General features: G+C 39.4%; 1 protein-coding gene across 1 annotated transcript; it reads right to left on the bottom strand.

Annotated features, from left to right (window-relative positions):
* Positions 1–17,892, bottom strand: METAP2 (methionyl aminopeptidase 2). The gene is made up of 11 exons (XM_027679917.1): positions 17,635–17,892; positions 16,688–16,789; positions 13,204–13,269; positions 12,746–12,848; positions 7,345–7,506; positions 5,440–5,621; positions 5,261–5,355; positions 5,078–5,174; positions 4,454–4,557; positions 1,957–2,072; positions 1–794 (listed from the first exon to the last, which is right to left on the bottom strand). Exons 1-11 carry the CDS (start codon positions 17,789–17,791, stop codon positions 542–544), a joined length of 1,437 nt encoding a protein of 478 aa, XP_027535718.1. The 5' UTR covers positions 17,792–17,892; the 3' UTR covers positions 1–541.
* Between the last annotated feature and the right edge of the window lie 4,410 nt (positions 17,893–22,302).

The following is a 22,302-nucleotide window of genomic DNA, read 5'->3' as shown; positions in this document are numbered from 1 at the left end:
TCAAGTTTGTAAAATATTTAATAGAGCAGTTTCCCAGCGGACTCCTGACCAGAATCATAACCAGACTTCTAAAAAGTATATATATTTTTAGATTTGAAAATTTGTCTTTATTTTTTACAAAATGGATTCCAGGAAGTTTAAAAGGCAATATCATAGAGGACTGGGGTGCAGAAATCAGGTGTAGTCATTCAAAGCATTCAAGTAGGAATATGGTCATATAAATATTTGAAAAGCATCTTTTATCATAAATGTTCAGAACAAAATGTATAACTCATTCCAAACTAAAAATTGAGCTTTATAGCATGTATTTCCCTGAACAGAAAAAATAAGTAACTTTCGAAATATTTCTAAAGGCCTGAAAGCTTTTTCCCATGGTTAGTTACAATTAGAAGACTTGCCTTAGATTAAATTCCTTCCTTTCCAAATATGGAAAGTATTAACATCAGTCCACTGTTAAAACAGACAATATGTTGCAAATTAATTCTGGTATAGTATGTTCCAACAAAGCCTAGAGTATAAAGGTGCTGAGGTGGCTTTGAGTTTAGTAGTCATCTCCTCTGCTGACAACCTCCTTGCAGGTGGGGCGCAGCAGGATGGTGTGCTCGAACTGCGCCGTGTAGGAGCCTTTGATGTCGCACAGGGGCGGGTACGGATCCACTATGCCCAGGTCGCACAGGTTCTTCAGGGCCATCAAGTATTTACTCTCTCCCAGGCGATCCAGCCACCGGCGGCAGAAGGCAAGAGTACCAAAGTTTTCATTGATAACATTTAGCAAGTGTTTCGCTCTTGGAAGCCTTGAAGACAAAAACAACCCAAGAACACGTCTGAGAAGAAAGGTATCACAAGCAAGCATTCACTGCAGGAATGAAACACACCAATTAAGAAGAGGGTTAGACTGCAAGCTCTTTTCAGGTTGCCCAGGTTTGGGGTATCTTTCTATATCAATCCAATGTTCTCTTCCCAAAAGAAAGTACATTTCCCTCCTGCAAACAGATATCCTTCAAAATACATTGTGAACAGTATCTGCATCTAACTTTGACTTCTGTTCCTGTGTTTAGTTTTGTTTGCATTCTCTTAAATAATAAAAGGACATTTCATTTTATCAAGAGAAACAGAATTTTTCCTGATCCAAAGTGGTTAATAATCTGAACTTTTGCATAATTTTGGCATAAGCCTGGTGGTTTAAAATGCTGCATTTTGAATTCTGAAATCAAATATTTGGTAAGTTTTTTATTCATACTCCTTACAATATATAGGCAGAAAAATTACATACTTATAGATCTACCAAAAACTAAGCTTATTTCCAATCATAAGCAGTCCCTTTGCAATTCTTAGTCTAATTCTTCCCATCCCACCTCTTTCACATTCCTAGTTTGTGCTGTGGAAAAGCACGTATGCCTGCTATGTTTCTAAGCAGAGTAGCCTTTGCTTCAGAAAATATGCTGCACTCCTAGAAATGCCAGAATGCAATCCCAGTGACAATGAAAATTAATAACTATTTCATTTTGTAGCAATACACTAAAACAAGAATTTAAAACTCACAAAATATCACAGATGACATGAATAGTCTGATATATTCTGGAACAGCAGTAAGATAAAAGTTTGTGGCACAAAACCACAGTACAAATGTTGATTAAAAAAATGCTATACATTTAATATACAGATGAACATACAAGCATAACCTATACGTTATTAATTATAAAAAATAATAATGGTAGGAAGATTGTTAAAAAATTATAAAATTCTGAAAACAACCTATTTTCTCCATTTCCAGATTCTTTAGAATAATTCCGTATTGTTCCAGATTTATAATAAGAGCGTATTTTATAACAAGAACATTGCTAACACCTCTGACAGACTTATTAATTAGTGAAGAACATGCACTGTATCAAATTTGAACCTAAGGGGGTGACAGCTCTAGCATAACACACCAGGCAAGACCCAACAAAATCCAACCTTATTGGGACATGTCCAACATCAAAGTTCTTCATATAATGAGAACACTCCATATCATCATGAACAACGCCTTTTCCTGTGCTCCCAAAGGTCTCTATAGCATACACTTCACCTTCCTAAGGAGAGAAAAAAGGAACATGTTACAATATGAAAATAAGTGACACTGGACCATTCGGATACAACCATCTCAGCATTACAACTTCTGAATACAAGTAATCAAATGTGAATAGATTCAAGCACCAAATCAATGCTGAAAGAAATTCAACATGGACATTTCACACAATAAAGTTACAGACATCTCCAAATCATCAACTACTTATATTAGTACCATTTTATTTGTTTCAAGTCATAAACATTAGCATGTTTCTACTCACAATTTCTCAAAGTCATTGCAGTTAAAACATCGTCAAGGCATACATCTAACACAGCTAAGAAACTACATCTGCTAACTGGAAATACTTCTCCTTTGCTATTCAGATAGAAGTCCTAGCAAATGTAGAGTTTAGACATAGCAAACAGATGTTGATTACAGAGACTTACTGCACCGAAGAACTGTCTGCTCAATTTCTGCAAGAATTTTCTGGTAAACAGCTGCTAGTATATACCCTTAACCTGCTCATTTCCACTCCACAAGATGAATTTTTTCAAGAAATGAAGGTGATATATATCTGCAAGGGCATTATCAAAATTCTAGCAAAGAATAATTGAAATGCCATTACACAAACTCATTTCTGCCAAGTGGATTCACACATCCTTAATGGCAGGACTATGAAATGAACTTACCAAGACTTAACACTGACAGATACCATGAGCTGGGTTTTTGTTTATTAAGCTACTTTGAAAGTCACAACCCCAAAATAAGAAGCCATAAGAAAAGCAGTAACACAGGCTTCAAATTCAAGACGAACTCTTGAAGATGCCCCTGAACTGATTCATTATAAAAACACAAACCCACAAAATCCCACGCACAATGCCACCACAAAGCTCACTTTACACCCACTTTTCCCGAATAAGGATCATCAGAGGCTGTATTTCTCTCAGTCACAAAAAACTCACTGGACTGCAGTCTGATGCTATAATTAGTGCAGTACAGCAAGAGCTTGGCTATGCTCCACATTCTTCATCGGCAAAACTCACTGTGTTTAATGATGTAGGATTGTGTCCTAAGTAACCTACAGAAGCTGAAGAAATTAAAAACATGTCTTATCCCCAGTGTCTCAAAATTCAATTAAAACAATTTCAAAGCTCTGAAATCTTTACGTAGTATTTGCTTAAAGAACACTTACGTTTCATACTAGTAATATACTGGTAATGGACGATAACAAAACCAAGTACTATTCACTAAGCCTAACCAAGAAGAACACACAAACTTTTCTATCTTCCTTTTCCAATACTCTTAATCCCTTTGCACAATCCTATAGATAAAACGATAGTTAAAACTTTGTCTTTTTGCTCACATCACAGATCAACAACTATGATTAAAGTTTGGGTGATGAGAGTAAGCCTGCCTCAAAAAACATTCCTGTGCAGACCACACCTGTGCCTATTCAGCTCTTACAAGTCTTACTTACCCTGATAGGCTTACTGGTGCCCATTAGTGATCAGGCTTTGAGTGAAATTAAAAGCTTCTTATCTTATTGCCAATCTCTTAAATAAGCCTTCTTATCTTGTTAGAACACAAGCTTACCTCAAAATGGTGGCTAAATCTCAGGTTTCATATTTGAATACTGCCTTTACAATTGGTAGTTTGTCACATCATGTACAGTAATTTCTTTTCCCCTGCTCCAAAATGCTATTAAAAACAACATCTTTGATCTAGCCTCTCCCATTAACTAGAAATACACTTAATTATTTTGTATCTGCAAAGAAAAACAGCATTGGAGGCTTTTCAAGAAAAATACTATATCTAACAGTAGTCACAAAAAATCATCTGAAGCTACACTACAGACATATTCATCAAGAATTACCCAAGCAAGAGAAGACTGAATTACAGAGAGAACAAACAAGTGTGAATGACTTGCAAGTCCAAACACCTTTCAGGATAACTCTAGTTTCCTGAACTCCACTTCATCTCAAAATATGAATTCCTGTCCTTTTCTGTGCTCCTGAGTGCAACATTCCAACATTGCATTTAAATAATGAATACACGTTGAGAAATAAATATGCAAGAGTTTCTGCAAGCATCACTAAGGCCATTCAGATTTCAAGGGTGGTGGGGGTTTTTGTTTTGTTTTCTTGTTTGGTGGTTTGTTTTTTAAATAGCAGGGTTCCGAGGCTTCAATTTCAGAAAATGTTAGATACCTGAACACTCCAGGGCTAAATGGAGAAGCCACTGAGATGAAACATTACTCCTTTACAGGAACACTACCAAGTGCAGCAGTTTTTTCTGCTGCCGCGATCATCCACCAGGATCACAAATATGACACATTTAAAGTGCACAGCAAAAACTCTTGCAGTGAGAGCTGGGGAAACTTAAAGGTTTAAGAACTTAATTTACCTCCATTCTTGTGGCTTCTCCTCCTTTCACAATGGGCACTGTTTTTCCAGCGTGTATCCTATATGGTCCGATCGAGTGTCCATTCAAATTACGAATTGGCTTCACTTTTGAAGAAAACATTAATGTTACAGGCAATTTCTTAACAAATGTTAAACTCTTCAAGGCAATTTTGTGTTAGCCCATATTGAAAGTTCAATAGTGACTCATCATACTGCAGAGGAACTAAACACAAAACTGTCCACACATCTTGTACAAACACCAGCCAAGACAGAAGTTGGTTTTGTATGATATAGCAAAACTTCATTAGTAAAGACTAGCAACTCCAACAGGAACAAAACCTTATTAAGAAAGCCAAACAGCAGGTATCAAATTAACTGTACAGTTTGAAACAGTTGTTTAGCCTTCATCTTATCTGTTAAAGATACAGTACTTGGAAGGATAAGCCAAGAACATTTCTCCAGAGGAATGGCAAGCCAGCCAAAACCACATATTTATCCAAATGCATACCATCCTTCTAGTACAGAGGTCTTTTCAGTATCATATAAATAAATCAATATTTGTACAAATATATATACATATACACACTTTAAAAACAACTATCCTTATATACAGAAAAGAACTTGCCTTGGTATGTTTTGCCATCAATTTCAACCTCATAAGACTCCATAACTTCTTGTATGGCCTCCCCCACATCACAGAGACGTACATCTATTCCAGCACACTGAAAATAAAGTGCAAATATAAATGGAAAATAACCTCAAAGTTTACTGTAAAAGACTTTGTAAATGACTTACATAATGATCATACCTTTATTCCAGTATTTGTGGCATCCTTTACAGCTTGTAATAGTCTGTCATATTTTGGATTAAATGTGACTGTAAAAGCACAGTCAATAATACGACCTGAAATCAGCAAAAGTTAATTAGCTTCATAGTCTTTGCAATGAAGAACATTCTCAAAGTTTTAATTCATAAATGAAAACTAACCACTAATGTGTGTCCCAAAATCTATTTTGCAAATATCATTGTATTGCAGGACTGTTGGATCTCCAGCATTGGGAGTGTAGTGGGCAGCACAATTATTCAGAGAACACCCAGTAGGAAATGCAAGACCTGCATTTAAACCATTCTCCTTTATCAGCTTACGTGAGCAGTCTTCTAGCTTTTCACTAAAAGGCAGAAGGGAGGGAGAAGAAAAAAAGAACAGAACAGTTGTAATATTTCTTATGATGACTTCAAATAAATCAACACAAGAACAAAAACTCAGAAAAATATTTAAACAATATTTAAACAAATGTTTTAATGTGAAACCTTAAAACTATTTGTATGCTAAGTAGACAGACACTAGGCTGCAAAACCTAAGTACAACATAACATCCTCAGTTCTTTGTTTCTTCTATCCTTTCTTAGCACTTCTGAGTACTTCTCTGGTGTTTTTACTCTAAATTCAAAATATTCATCCTTTACAAGCTACATTTTACCCATTCTTCCTGAGCAGCAGAGATTAAACAACTAAAGTTTAGTAAAATTAAATGCATTCTTTACAATTTCTGGACTTAAAAGGAGAGAAAAAAAAAAGAAGAGAAAAGGCTTCTCATTTACTAAAAAAGACTAATTAAAAAAAGGACCCTTTTCTTACTTAATTTGAGCAATAACTGTGATAAAATAAAACCTCATGAGATTAGCATTTGTTCTTGGGTTTTGTCCACTCTCAAGCTGCTAGCTACTGCAAAGCTACAGATACGTGTCCACCACCAGGGCATTCTCCTGCAGTGTCAGTGAAGGATGCAAACTGCAGCTCACAGCAGTGCACCACACTCTGATTTTATTTAAGAAAGCCATTCACTCAGAGCTATATGGAAAAAGAAGAGAGTGTATTTTACTCAGCAAGGCCCCATAGCCTTTAGGAAGAATAGTCATGTTTTGAGAAAATTATTGCTTTTAACAGTCAAACTGTAAAATTCAGTATGACAGATTCGTTTTACCCAGACTAGTGATTGTTACAGTAGCTGCCTTTCTTCTACTTTTCCTGATGGTATATTATTTTTTTCTGTTATCCTTGCACAGTTACCTTGGGGATCAGCTCTGATTAGCTTTCTTACTATCCTACTCTTGTCAGCACAGTCCTCAGTCACACCAGGCTGAAAGCACCTGATTTTGGAAGCTAAACTGTTCTGGATCAGTGCAGTACTTGGACAGTAGACATTCACTCTAGATAAACTGAAGGACAGAAAAAGTAATAGTTGGAAGAGTCACAAAAATCAGTCCAGGCTAATTATTTCTTTAAATCAAATTTCATCAAACTCATGTTCATCTTAATCCATTTGCTCAGCTATTGCTTATAACTGAGAATAATAACCCCCCCCACACTGTGTTTCCACCAGAAACATCAGCTAATGAAGACTAAACATAGTGAAAACCTCCCTGCACTGAACTGAACACACAGCCGTGCTGTTTGTATGCCTGTTTGCCCACTCCTAGCCACAGACTGCACCTGCACTGTCCACACGGCAGGTCACTGACAATTCCGGCAATCGCCAGGACGTGCTACTGCTACTGCTGCTTCTCTCAGCACCGCTGCAGAACTGATGTGCGAGAGCAGCAAAGGCACTCAAATTTAAGTGAAGCATATAATCAAAATAAATGAACATAATGGAAAGCTTAGTTTAAAATTCAGTATGATCCCAGGCCCTGTAAAACTGCAAAAGCTAAAAATAAGAGAGGAAACTTAGAGGAAATAACTGGCAATACTGGCTGTGTACTTCAAACAGAAATCTTTTCAACACTCATGACACAGTGAATTAAGCACACAAAACTGAGACTAAATCTCTTGCCCTCTGGAGAACGAAGAAAAATCTACAGCAGAGGTGTTTGAGAAGATGTGTGTCCTCACCAGATTTCTATCATGGTCATTCCAGGTTTTATCCAGCTCATAACGTATTTCCTCACTTGTCTGTGTGCCTCTGCAGCCTCCCTAAAGTCATTCCAGATTTCCTCACTGGCTTGGTCTAGTGCCTTCTTTTCTTCACTAGTTGTTCGCCAAGCAGCAGTTCGCCTTGAAAATAAAAAAAGTGTTTCAAACAAGTTAATCACAGCAGTCATTACAACTTCTATCTAAAGCCTGCAAAGTGTTTATTAACCAGTCAGGTCTACATTCCCCTGGGCAACAGAAAAGATACTGATTTACACAATTTTCAGAATAAAGGAAGTCTTTTTTAAAAAAATAAATCTATTGGCACCACAGACTGACACCTGAGAAGGGCAGTAACACCCTACCAAAAGCCCAGATAAGTAGTCTGTCTAAAGGATGCAAAACATCTTCAAAAAGACAGAACAGGCATATAAAATTCACATGAATGCCTGCAACTCTACCTTGAGTTTAGCAGCGAAAACTGCAACACTCTGCTCATGCAAAAAGTTAATTTTTTTCACAATCCTACTCAGACAGCACTCTTCCTGTGCAGAGAAGAATCTCAGCACTGTACTGTGGCCGATTGGCCCAGAAACTGTTAGAGAGACAATAAACTCTTTCAAACTTTAAGAGCTTGCAGTACCAGTATTACTTTCTCTCATCCTCGGAATATTTAGGTAATAACACCTTACACAGTGCATGGTAACTATGAAATATGTCAGGATGTTATTTCTAAATTGGTTGGATGATGAATTAACATTTGTTCCAGGAGAGCACCACTCATTCTGGCTTGCTGGTAGGTTCACAGAACAAATACAAGAATATTTTTTAATACAGGACTATATATAAGATTAATTTTGAATATATTTTCCACTATGCAAAAGACCCATACAACTAAGGTTTCATGAAAGCAAACAAATAAAAAAGCAATTTAAGCACTCCAGCAGCTGTCAGAATTTAACTAAAAGACTTCTGACTATAACGTAGAGATACCCTTCAAATGGTGAAGCTGCAGCCTTGTAATGATGCAAAACACTCTAGTGATAACTCAGAGAATTCTGTACATGTTATGCAGGAAAAAAATTACTAAAACCAAGAAATAGCTACACATGCTGGTAGGTGGGTCTTAAAAGAAAAGAGATGATGGACAAGGTGGACCAAAGATGCTGAAATACGCCAAAGTCTCCAAATTTAGAAATTAACTTTTACCTTTATGCAAATAAGTTGGTTCTGAGCAAACAACCAAATACGCAGATGGTAAAGGACTAGTTTTTGAAATCCAAAGGTGTAGCTTCTTACCTGTTTCATAGACATGTAACTTAGCTCCGCCCTAAGAATTTCCTTTACAGCCAAAAAACAGGTAGGAGTGAGCCAAGAGACTATGCCCTGCAACTTTGCTGCACTTTGAACTAAGCATATATGCATAAATACATAAGCATATATATTTAAGTATAAATAAATAAGTATATATATTTATACTAAGTATTTAAGCAGAGTTGAAAAGATAAAGAAGGACAACAGGCTATTCCATAAAATATTTCTCAGAATGACCAGATGACCTGAAATATTTTGAGACATTTTGCTTGTTTCCCCTGAACTTTCTGCTCCTTTTCAGATAAATAACGACAGCGCAAAGGAGAAATCCCACTTTTACCTTTCAGAGCAGTTTTCTTGCTCCAGCAGCAAGCATCACACATCCTACTCTTTGAATTTGCCCTTAACTCTGGCAAATTCTACCAAAAAATCCAAAGCAACAGGCTGCAGCACCTGGGCCCCTCACTGCCACTTGAAAACTGGACTACTGTCGGCACAGTAGTCACAGTGGAAAGGTGCACTGCAGAAGAACAGGGGGAAGGGAGACTTGAGGGTCTTTTCAGACTGCTCTGGATTCCAATAGCGAACACCCTCTGGTAGCAAGAACTGCTGACAGAGTCTGGGCAGTTGCTCTGCCATCTGTCACAGACCTGAATGCAAACTCCAGCTAACTGGCAGGAAGCCGTCCTCCCTCTGTCCTACTGTACTTCAGCATATAGTCACTTCATGCAAGTCACTTGGGGGACAAGATAGCCTCTACATTTAAAAATACTGTATCAGAACCACAGCATTTTGCTGCCGAAGCTGCACTACTGCACCTGGGAGCTCAGGAAGGGAGGCAAGAAATCCTGCTTGAGCCTAAACACTTCAGGATATATGAAAAATCAATTGATCAAATGAAGGCCTCACATTAAACATTAAGTCCTTTGACAGGTACATGAGCTAACAAGCTTTTGACAGTTTCCTAACATGCTGCCTACCACATGTCAGCTTAAGTTCACCTCTTGCTCCAAGCCATTTGTTCCATCTTTTCACTCCAGTTCACAGCCCGCAGTTTTCACCAGCACAAATCTATACAGGATCATGCTGTAAACTAGATTCTAGTGATCAAAGAATTCCAGAAAATAAATTTCCCCAGCTTACCTTCACTCAGATAACCCAGTCAACATACTGGAGGGAAGGGATGCCATCCAGAGGGACCTGGACAGACTTGAGAGGTGGCCTGTGCAAACCTCATGAAGTTCAACAAGGCCAAGTGCAAGATCCTGCACCTGGGTCAGGACAATTCCACCACTAATAAAGGCTGGATGGAGAATGGATTGAGAGCAGCTCTGAGGAAAAGGATTTGGGGCTGTTGATGGACAAGAAGCCCCACAAGACCCAGCAATGTGCATTTACAGCCCAGAAAGCCAAATGATAGTTTGGACTGTATCAAAAGCAGTGTGGCCAGCAGGTCAAGGGAGGGAATTCTGCCCCTCTACTCCGCTCTGGTGGGATCCCACCTGAGTGCTGCATCCAGCTCTGGGGTACCCAACAGAAGAAGGACATGGCCCTGTTGCAGCAAGTCCAGAGGAAGGCCATGAAGATGATCAGAGGACTGGAGCACCTCTCCTATGAAGACAGGCTGAGAGAGTTGGGGCTGTTCAGCCTGGGGAAGAGACGGCTCCAGGGAGACCTCACAGCACCTTCCAGTACCTAAAAGGTCTAAAAGAGAGCTAGAGAGGGACTTTTTCAAAGGGCATGTATTGACAGGAAAATGGGTAATGGCTTTAAACTGAAGAGGGTCAGTTTCGAACTGATGTTAGGAAGAAATTCTTTACTGTGAAGGTGGTGAGGCACTGGAACAGGCTACCCAGATAAGTTGTGGAAGGTGTCCCTGCCCATGGTAGAGGCATTGGAACTACGTGACCTTTGGGGTCCCTTCCAAACCAAACCATTCTGTGATTCTATGAGGCAGAAACAAGCAGGCAGGATCAAGAATTCCTTAATCCCACTTTAACAAAAATTGGTGTATCATGAAATATTGTTTATTTGTTTTCTGCCCTCTCTGTCGTATCATTTCAAATTCAGGTGCCTTCAACAAAAATCCACAAGCTTCAAACAATAGTAAATACTTGGGATATAAAAATCTTAAACCTGTTAGTCTGTTATCTATATAAGAACTGATTATGCGCTATTTTCTTCTGCTGAAATTTGAATCACACCCACTTCCAGTTCAACTTCTCACACAAAATACACAATTGTAGGTTGATGAGAGGTAACTTTAGAAAACATATGACATCAAGAGTTAAGAATAGAAGTGCAACTCCAAAAAAATCAAAGACAAAACCTTACTGACCTCAGCATGAATAAGAGAAGTGGCACAAAACCACTTCACCAATATATAAAATGAAGCTATTATTCAAAATAGGAAATATCCTGGCATTAAATGTCAGCTACTAATTTAAGTAGCTGCTTATATTAGGAAATACTAAAGTAGCATCATAAGATTTAAATATTTAAATTAGGAACAAAACTAAACATATATTTGCTTAAGCACATTATATAAAGAAACTATTTCAGGTTCCTTAGAAGAGTATATTCTTCCATAACAGAACACTCCTGGTGCAGAAAAGACACCCCACTTAAATCCTGTTCTGAAAGGTAGTTTGTTTTTATAGCATTTACCTTTTTTTCCTAATATTTAGTAGAGAAACCAGAGCAAATAATTTAATCTTTAATATCAGAGATGTGAAAAGTGTGTTATTTGTGAATAAACTATGAACACGCTTAAGGTGTTTATCATCTAATTTCCTGGTTTGCTTAAATCATAACCTTACGAACATGGCATATACAGGAGAACACTTAACTCTTAAGCATTAAAGAATCACTCCTGGATCAGCCTGTCAGAAATATCCTGTGAAAGTCCTTCATTAGCATGCAAAAGGCAGTCATTTATAAATAAATAGGAGCACCTTATGATCAAACTGAAGTAATTATAAAGAAGAAAAGGCTTTCACAAAAGCAAATTTTGTTCTCATAAAAATGAAACCATATTATATGTGAATATCTGAACACAATTTATAAGATGTATTAGACTCTTAACTATGTACCTTACGCTCTATGAGAAAAACGCATTGACTTTATATAATCAATAAATAAACATTTCAAAGTCATTTCATTCTGAAAAAAAAGTAATTGGAAAAAACCAGACTATGCTTTAAAAAATATAAGTATTTATCGACTCCCTTCCTTTGGTTTAAACTACTTTTTTTCAGAGTTTTGATTCAAAATTTCCTGGGAAGTTTTAAAGTTTTCAGTAATACTTGGTCTTTTCATCCAGGTTTTCATGTAATTCAAGCTAATTCTATGCCACACATCCCCTGTCTCTCTCACATGACCTTCCACAACACTTCACATAGGAGAAAAAAAAAAAAATCCGTCAAGGACAACACAGTCAAGGTGGTATGCCCTAGTTCCTAACAAAAGAAATAGTAGGATGCAGATCTCTGTTCCAGCAAACCACCAGAAGTTGTTGCTTGTATAATGAAATTGCACATTATTCCCACATCACTATGAATTACAAAAAACAGATGAGGTTATAATAACTATATATTTATACAAAGAAAGAGAAGCAAAGTACAGAATATACCACTTGGGCTTTTAAATTAAATAGAGAGACTGACATGTCTCTACCAAAAAATAAATAAAAACCAAAAAGTTGATGTCTCAATGGTCACAAAACTGATGCCTAATAGTGTCTCATCTCCTTAAATTTTAAAACTTCACTCACTTCTAATTCAGACAATGTTTTCCTTACAATCTGCCTAGTGAAATCCTGCTGGTCCCCTGCCTCATGGCAATTCTGCTCATACTGGCTACACCTTAATTAAAAGGGTAGGGAAGGACAAACATTTCTGGGTTGAAGACTTGTATTCATTGAGTTCTTGGATGATCCAGTTAAAAAAAAAAAAAAAAAGGCAAAACCCAAAGCACATTACAACTCATTTTTTCCATTTAGTTGTACTTAAACAGTTTTTTTCAGCACATCCAAATGACAGCATTTATTTTTTAAGCTTAAAACACTCACCCATCTTGTGTTGGTGGATATTCACATTCTTCTCCCTTTGGGAATACATTGCTGGGAAATAGATCACATATTGGAATAGAAGGTGGATCTGTTTGGACCTTAGCTGTTGAGTATAATTTAAGAAAGTTTTACACATGGTACACTGGAAATATACACTATCTTATTTCGACCACAGAAGTTAAACAGCACAAGTTATTTAAGACTCCCTTACTAGAATTCGGGCTTCTACCAAGACAATCATATCACAATGCCCTCATATGACTTTATTCACCCAATACTCAAGGCCAAATGAATGCCCTCAGTGGCATGCAGGGATAGCAGAAAGAGGACAACTCAGCCAGACTTAGCCTACAAACACAAACTGCACCCCAAACTTTGTTTCAGCTGTCAAGAACAGCACTTGCACATATTTAATACCAAATATTCATGCAGTCCATATTTTTGTGCTTGATACCTACGTCCTTTCTTCTTTTTCTTCTTCTTCTTCTTCTTCCCAGTTGCTCCATCTCCTTCACCCTCTCCATCTACAGGAAAGAAAGTGCTCAGATGAACATAAAATAACCTTAAAGAACCAAAGTTCACATGAGACACATAGAAACATCTGGACTATCTGGAAACACTTCTTTCACAGAATTTAACGGATTAAAACACATCCAAAAGCTGCCATCAAACCATTAGCATTTTCAGCCCCTACACGGACCTAAGAAAATAGTTTCTAAAGTTAACAAACATATCACCAAAGAGAGCGAAAAAATGTAGCTCAGGGAAAGTGTTTTCAGAAAGTCCTACTTCATATTCCTCTGTTCTCAATTCAGGCAAAAAGATGCCAGGGATTGTTGGAGGACACGAGACAGAACAGTATTAGACACAACAGCTAACAAAAAGCTAGAAACTACGGCTTCAAATTCATCTTCTGATGCTTCAGCTAAAAGAACTTACTGCATCTGGAAAGATACAAACCCCAAATGTGTAAAGATGACACCCTTAGAGCAGGACGAGTTTAATCTGGAGACAACAGGGAAGGTTACAAACAGCACTCAACAAAACCACTGCATGTGGGAGCTACAAGGGTGGTAAAACACTGGAACAGGTTTCTCCGAGAGGTGGTAGATGGCCCATCCCGTGAAACATTCAAGGTCAGGCTGGATGGGGCTTGGAGCAACCTGATCTAGATGAAGATGTCCCAGCTCACTGCAGGGGGTTGGACCTAATGACCTTTAAATGACCCTTCCAGCACAAACCATTTTATGAATCTATACCAGTGGGAGGTTTCCAGAGAGCAGAGCATATAAGCACCAAGAATCAGCCACATCATTTACAGCCACATTTGGGGGTTAACAACAACCCCACAAACTTCACATTTGGCTACTTCTCATGCCTACTTACTTCATATCAATATCTAATATGACCTCATCTAACTAAACCTTCTGGGCCTAAACACAGGTTCTTTTTCAAATGGACAAATACTAGTCAACTACATTTAGAACATTTTCATCTACAGTGAAAAGTAAAATAGAAAGAAGTTTTAGAATCAAATCAAAGCATTGCCATTTGGAATGTATTTATACAGAAACTTGTATTTAAAACCAAAACAAAACATTTCTCAGCTGCTCTAGTCACTAGATTACAAGCCTCTCATGAGGACCAATGTGATCTGCATTTTTATGCCATGGTGAGTGCTGTAAGCCTGCAGTTGGGGCAAATTTCAGTAAATGTCACTCCTGCCCCTCCCAGCTCATTTTGGCATTAAGTATTAATTTAAGGTTTTGCAATAAATAGCAAATATAAATACTTTGTAGCTATAACATAGTCCAGCCTACCAAATTCTTCATCAATCATTATTTCATAGACAGCCAAAAATCTTTAATAGTGCATATAAATTTCTTTAAAATGTGGTAACTTTACCACATTTCTCTTGACCTTGAGCTGTGCTCAAACCATTCATAAAGCAGTTAATTAAATATGACTCCAATTCATTCACCAAGGGATTTTTTTATTTTTTTTTTTTTTGCTAGGCATAAACTGAAGGGAAAAAAAAACCCAGCATTTCTTAAACGTTGTTGCTGTTGCTACCTGCTTATTGTGGCTTTTTCATACATAACTGGATGTGAAAATGCCAACTGCAAGCCAAACCAACCCTGCCTATGCTTTCATGTCCTTGAAGACTGCTGCAGACTAACTGTGATGCCAGAAACATAACTACTGCATCTGACCAATACCCGGGTTGTCTTCAGGTTATTTAGCTGCTAGTGAAAAAAATTTTCAGCAGAAAAGGAATTTAAGATCTTTGCAGAACTAAAGCCCAATCTTATTTAATTTTGGCACGGCCATTTAATAACTCAGAGCAATATCATGTAAAAATTATATCAGCATGTTTTAACACTGCAAGGGAAATCCAAAAGAGCACTTTCTAACCTCTCCTAGAGTTCAAAAGTTGTAAAGTCTCATTTTTGAGAGGCCACTCAGGCTTATCAAATGGAACAAAAAAGAAAAAGAAAAAATGGAGTAGGTATTTTATTGATTTTAATCTAATGCAGCATCATGTCTTAAAGCAACAATCCTGAAACTACACAATTAAAATGGCAAGTGATGAGAACCAGTACAGGTAAGAACACACAGTCATCTTGAAAAACCTTTTATCAGTTTTTTATTTTTCTGCAAAAATACTGATTTTACTAAAAACACATCCAAGTCTAATATGTAGAAAAAAAAGGAAGATTATTATTTCATAGCATCACTTCTTTTAATTTTCTGATACTGTAATACCAATTGCTAATACTGTAAAAAGGATAACAGCACAGCATTTGATCTGCAAGTAACAATGTTATTTCTTCTGAGATGGAACTCCAACTATTCTAATAATTTTCCAAGATCTCATTTCATTGGATAAAGTTTTCACTATCTCTCTCAATACTTTTTACTCAAGTTGTAATGATGGCAAAGCACATATTGCATTAATTATCTTTCAACCCCATAACCTGAAATATACCACAAAACAAATAAACCATCAGAATATATTTCTATGGAAAGTAACAGCATTATACTGTAGTGTACACTGCAGACTGAAAACGCTCAAAGATGAATTTATTTGTTATTTAATATTTGTGTATTTAATACACCTTGGCACTCTGATTTAATTTTTTAAAACTTCCATACTCAATTTATTAAAATTAAACTCCAGAATGATGAATTCCAGCAAGTCAACTAAGAAGACTGCTAAGCAGACTAAGAAACATTTCAGGATGCTGAGTCAACTTTACATGCATTTTTTAAAATTTCCGTATCTATTGAGAACCATCCCTCAAACCAAAGGAAACACAGCACCTTTATCTGATATTCCTACAGAAGAGATGCACCCAGTCTGGATTTCAATATGGACACTTTTAAGGCTCTTGCTTAGAAAATGAGCTGCATATCACAAGCAGCACACAAGGTGTATGTCTTACTTGTGTATTAATCCCTCCCCAATTCAATTTTAATGAGAAAATATAATTACAGATGAGCAGGTTTAAAGTCACGGGTAAAGACTCTATAACTTCCTATTAATTAAAATGCTCCCTTAAAATTTGCTGTATGTTTTAAGCCACGAATAAGAGACATCATTTAGAACATAAATGCCTACTGACCATGGTAATGCAAGTGAGAGTAATTTATAGCTTAACTTATCTCAAACTAAACATTTCCTTCAGTAATTAGGTCCTTGAAAACACAAAGCTTTAAAAAAGCTTCTATCCCTGTTATTTTTCTTTGTATGCATGCGTGACAGCTGAATTGTTGACAAAAAAAGTTAAAAGTGTATATAGTTCCATCTCACCAGTCCCAAAGAAAAAATAAACAAACAAAATCAAACCCAGAAAGATATCTGTAAAAGGTTTGTTAAAATGGGTGTTTTAGAAGAAGCTGAAACTGGAAATGTCAAGAGAAAACATAAGTTACACATACCTTCATCATCATCATCTTTTTCTTTCTCCTCCAGTACTTGCTTGTCCAATTGTTTTGCTACATCATCAAGAGCACCTTCCATTTCTTTATCTGTTTCTTGTCCTGTTTGTAAAATTAAAGTATGACTTACCGTAAAATTAAAGTATGACTTACCGTAAAACATTAGCTCCACATTACTAACCAACAGCCCCCCAAACTTTACACAAATATTATGCTGTATTCATCCTACAGGCACCAGAGCACATACTGCTTTTCTTCTTTCTAAGCAGCCTCTATGTGCAAGACTGTAGGGCCCTACAGTGACAGGTGCTGTTACCGATATTTGCGTATAAAGGTAGACTACCCTGACACTTCCGATTACTTTTTTCTGCCAGGGTAACCAATTCTCCTTGCCATAGCAGTAGCCTGCTCCTGTAAGATAACATGGGCGTGAAGTAGATAATTATAAACGCACAGCACCATCATCACTCGCTGCTGGCCTGCTAAAACAAACCCAAAACGTAGCGCCTTTACACTATTTGCCCAGACTTGCTCCGGCTTTCTGCGAGGACTTGGGAGCTGTGCGCAGCCTCCATCACGCGGGATGACTTTTACACCAGCAGTCTCATGCCTCGCTCCCCTCGGGGCATAGGTGAGGGTGAGGGAAGCGGTGGCTTCTCCTGCGCGCCCCGGAGAAGGGAGCACTCCCCAGCCCCGGTGGAACGGCAGCAGCACCCTCTGGGCACGGCCAGCCCGCTCCGAGCCGCGGGGATCCCCCTCAGCCCGCACGGCCGCCACGGGCCGGGACAGTGTCCTCGGCGGACCCCCGCACCGCACGGCGGGACCCTTCAGCCCCCCGCGGCCTCCCGGTGCCGCGCACGACGCCCGGTGTGCCGGGCGGCGGCCCCTCACGCCACCCCGCCAGCCCCTCAGCGCAGCGTCCCGGCGCGGCGCGGCCCGGCCCCTACCCGCTGGGCCCGCTTTGCCCTTCTTCTTCTTCTTGCGCTTCTTCTTGGCGCCATCCTCGGCGCCGAGCCCCGCCGCGCCGTCCCTGTCGCCGGGCTCGGGGGGCAGCTCTCCGTTCAGGTGCTGCTCCGGCTCCTCCGCCCGCCCCACGCCCGCCATGTCGCCGCGGCCGCGCCGCCTCGCGCGCACAGAGCGAGCCGGGCACAGCGGCGGGCCGACAGCGCGCTCGGTGGTGCGCGCGGGGCACGCCGGGACGGTGGAGGACTCCGCGAGCAGCGCAGGCGGGGGAGAGGGGACGGTCCCTCCGCCGCGCACGCGCACCGCGCCCGGCGTGCGCGCGCGGGTCGGTGAGGGGGGTGGGGCTCTGAGCGACCGTGCGGCGGAATAAAAAAAATGGAGAAACATCTTATTAAAACAACCCTTTTCTCCGATAGGAACAGCTGCTATTGAATGTTTATAGGATGTGAGATTGTTAAAGTTTTACAACTGGAGGATACTGAACAAATTTAAGTCACACGAGAGAACTCGTGTACAGAAGGAAAATTATGCACTGAAAAAATTACTTGTTCCAAGGCACGTGGAGCAAAAAAAGGGAAGATTCTAATACATGCTCAGAGACACTGCCTTGTCCCATTTGCACCACTACCTAGAAAAGCAAGGTGAAGTACCAGTATTGCCAGTGTCCACTAATGGTTCATTAAATTAGCCCAGTTCTTAAAATTTATTTGATGAGTTTATACTTTTCACAAGTTTTCTACTAGTATAACCATGCTGGCTGAAAAATACTTTTTTTACTCACTAGCATATTGCAACATGTATTTATAGTACATAATATAGTGTCATTATAATTTATAACATACGAAGGTTAAAAGTGAGCCTTATTTTCCATAGCTGCATTTTAAAATGCTTCTGCAGACAGGTCTCTGCTTATAAAAACTGGTAATGCCTTGCACCTCACTGACATACCAATTCTGCCCCCTTGACCCCACTGGTGCCAGCTCCTGGCTTCCATCTCCCCGCTCCTTGCCTGACACCCGTAGGCATTTCCTCACTCCTGACCTGATACAATTCTCAGCAAGAACAACGCCCCAAAAGACTAAGCTAATGCTCTGGTGCTGATCAAACAAACTCCACGCTGCTCCGGGCAGGTGTCACAGCAGCATATTCTCCACTGCTTTTGCTCGTAAGAGCACTTGAACATGGAAACATCCAGCTGGGGCTTTTTTGGGCAGGGATGGGTGCAGGGAAGCTGATTCCCCTGGGCTCAAGGTGTGTTCTGAGCAGTAAGACATGCCTTACCAGTTGGGAACTGCTGTGTAACCACTCGTTCCCCCCTTTAAATCACATGGGTATATGCCACTGTTAATGAGTCTAATTGGACCACCTCCTGGAGGGCCCTATTGCTATGGTTAAAGCAGGATAAACCTTGAACGATAGAGCAGGTGAGCTGTTTAGCTCTTGCTGCTGTTTTCCTGCTGTTCTGTTGCCTCTACTCCAGTCAGAATTGATGTTATCTCTGAGCCATGGAGCAATAGCTCTTTATCATACTGAGAATGGATGACATAAAAGCATGTGTACTAGTGTTGTGTACAAAACACTCTTGGTTTATTGCTCTTCGTTCTAGTTTGTGAATTAGAAGAGGAATCTACAGAATTGGGGTTTTGTTTGGTTTTTTGTTTGTCTTTGGTTTGGGGGTTCTTTTGGTGGTTGGTGGCAGGGGAAAGGGGAACATGAGTGTTAAAATTTCCTGAATTCTCCATTTTAAGTCATCTTAGACCCTCCTGTTGTACATATACTGTAGCTGGGCATTGTAATGGTCCCAAGATATCCAAGAGCAGTAGTTTTGTGTTTTATTTTAATCCATTAGTCTCTCATACAGCAGACTGTTCTTACCCCTCGCTATATCCCCTTTAGTGTCTTTGACAGTGTGAAAAAGAGAGTTACTAGCTTGTGCTCCTGTTCCATTTGCTCTGGTATGTGCCAAAACGGACAGGTTGCCAGACCACGGATTTTGTTGACTCTAGAACTGAAGTGACAGATAAAGGAGTCCATAAAGTCTAAAGAAGCCCAGGGGATACAGAAGGAGAGATGTTGACCAGAGATAGATAAGTAAGAATAAATCTCATGCAGCAGCTGCAAACATGAGGTCCAGAAGTAGGGGCATCAGAGGGAAAAAAAATCCAAGCAGAACAAATACTTCAGTGATCAGCTGAATTAATGAAGGCAGTTTTCTCAGAAGGTTATTTCTTTCCTCTCCAGAATGACTCTGACACCAGTCGTAATCACTGTGATACCCCCACAGAGAGAGGGAGATGGCTTGCCCTGTAGTAGTACATGTGCAGTTGGCCAGCTGACTGCTGCCACATGGTTCAGCAGAGTTTGGCCTGTCTCTCTTTAGGTGGGGAGGCTTCTTTGGGCCACTGTCATCTACCCAGCTGCTAATTTTTACAAACTGTGTCCAGGCGTCATTATCTTTGGGCGTGTTATTCCACCAAATTTGGCTGAAACTGGACATTCACATACACCTCCTTTCCTTTAAAAAGTAGGCTGAAAATAAATTGTAGAGGGGTGTCATACTTAACTTTACAAAGAATATGAATAAAACCCAGCAGAGTGAAAGCAAACTGGCAGTGAGGTAGAAGAGGCGGGATTAACAATGTATTGAGGTGGTATTACTGGACCCAGGCCGTGTTCATTAGGCTCTCAGGGAAGAGGGCACATTGGGCAATGCAAAGTTAAGCACTTTCCAGGTTACGCTTCTTCCAGACCCAGAATTAGCATTGTACCTAAGAGAGTACAGATAACCAGCAGGAGAATAGCATGATAACCAACCTGCAAAAATAGGAATGCTGTATAAAAAAAAATTGCAAAGTCGGAGTAAGAAGTTGGACTGACTGCATTAACATGAACAGATTAACAGCTGGTTCCATATTCTCCACCTGGCTGCTTTTAAGAGGATCTGATCTCTTAGAAGCAGCGAGAGTGAGACACCTTGTAGCATGCCCTTGGCCAGCTCAGAATTTTTAGTCCTTGTTTTCCTAGCATTTAAACACATTATATTAATGGATACTATTTTTCCCAATTTCATGCTATACTAGGCAGCACAATGACAGTATCAGGCAGGCCATAGGGCAGAAGAGACCTATGAATACGATTTTTAGCTGAAGACATATTCTGGGTCTTTTGTTTTCTCACAGTCGCTGTTCCTTTTTCCTAACCAGCCTCCTGAACAAAGGCAGGCAGTGGCTGGGGAATTAAGGGAAAGGCTGAATGCAGTCCAAAACATGCAGCAGGATTTGAAACACTTTACTGAAAGACAACACAGAGATTCACTTCTTTTTCTTCCAAGGACACTGCTCCCATTGCTCTATTTTCCAAGCAAAAGAAGTTACCATCTTCAGGAAAAGACTTTTTTTCAGGTTATGTTAGTTTTCCTTTGTGTTTTCTTGTCAGTCACTATGTAAATGTAAAGAAATGGCATGGAATGGAACGGGGGAGCTGTCTCTGACAGCTGTGATTTAATCCTGGAAAGGGGGGGAGGAAGGACAACTAGGGAGTAAGAGGCTTGTATCAGTCCCCAGAAGAGTTGAACAGCAGGATGTTATATTTGTTTCTGCTTATGACACTTTAATACTCTTCTTCCTATGTTAGGGCCAAAACTCATAGTCCTTACTCAGCTCTAAAAATGCAGTGAAATCAATGGGACAATTTTTATGACTGGAGTTTTAATATTGGGCCTAAAGGCTGGATGTAGACAAAGAAAATGTTTCCTGCATGAGAGCAAAGAAGTCTTGTGAATTTTAGAAGGAAAGATATTCCCCATTACCCACTGCTGAGGACAGGGGACACTTGGACTTCCTCAGCCACGATCATAGCATTTACTATGGAAGACGCATCGAAGTGTCTTCCTTAGCATGAGCAGAATAAAGGGCTTCCTTAATTCTGAAACCAATCCTTCTCTACCATTTTCTTATAATCTAGATGAAGTAGCTAAATCAAAGTTAAAAGTGACAAAACCAGCCAAAGAATTCACATTTTACACTGTTCACTGTGGACTTCTTTCCACATTCCTTAGTGATTGCTTTTTTTTTCTTTTTGCCAAACACTGGTTAGATTACAGCTTGCCAGCTGTACTCCAAATATGCCTTGCCTCAGCTAGTGTTCCAACATCTGTGTCCTTTGGAGGACAGATTTTCAAATAATGTCATGAGTGCTTCTGAAAAGAAGCAAATTTCATCTCTCTTAGTGGGGAAAGTCACCTTGAGAGGCACAGATCGCTGTGTGTGTACTCAGACTGGGACAAAGCAAATGCTTCTCACTTTGCATCAATAGATGCATGCTGTGAAATACAAAAGTAAGTCAGTTTATTGCCTTCTCTGGAGCTTATTTTTAAAATTGCTTTTAAACTACAAGATTCACATGAACAAAACAAGCCATTGTCTAGACCAGTGCTTCAAGAAGACTCCTTATATTTCTGTGACAAGGAACTATTGCATTAGGCATGTATGGAGATATATGCATTAGTATGTGCTACAGTGAACATCTCCCTGACAGCACATCTCTGTGCCTGTGTGCAGTCTTGGTAAGGGATGAAAGGCTGCACAGAGTCAAGGGTCACCAGACAGTTATTTTTCAAATAATTTTTTTAATATTTATTATACAGTCATAAT

This window comes from Neopelma chrysocephalum, unplaced genomic scaffold (assembly GCF_003984885.1).
Source record: "Neopelma chrysocephalum unplaced genomic scaffold, ASM398488v2 Primary Assembly neopelma1_59, whole genome shotgun sequence".
NCBI classification, from domain to species: Eukaryota; Metazoa; Chordata; class Aves; order Passeriformes; family Pipridae; genus Neopelma; species Neopelma chrysocephalum.
This window is presented reverse-complemented; position numbering and strand designations above follow the sequence as displayed.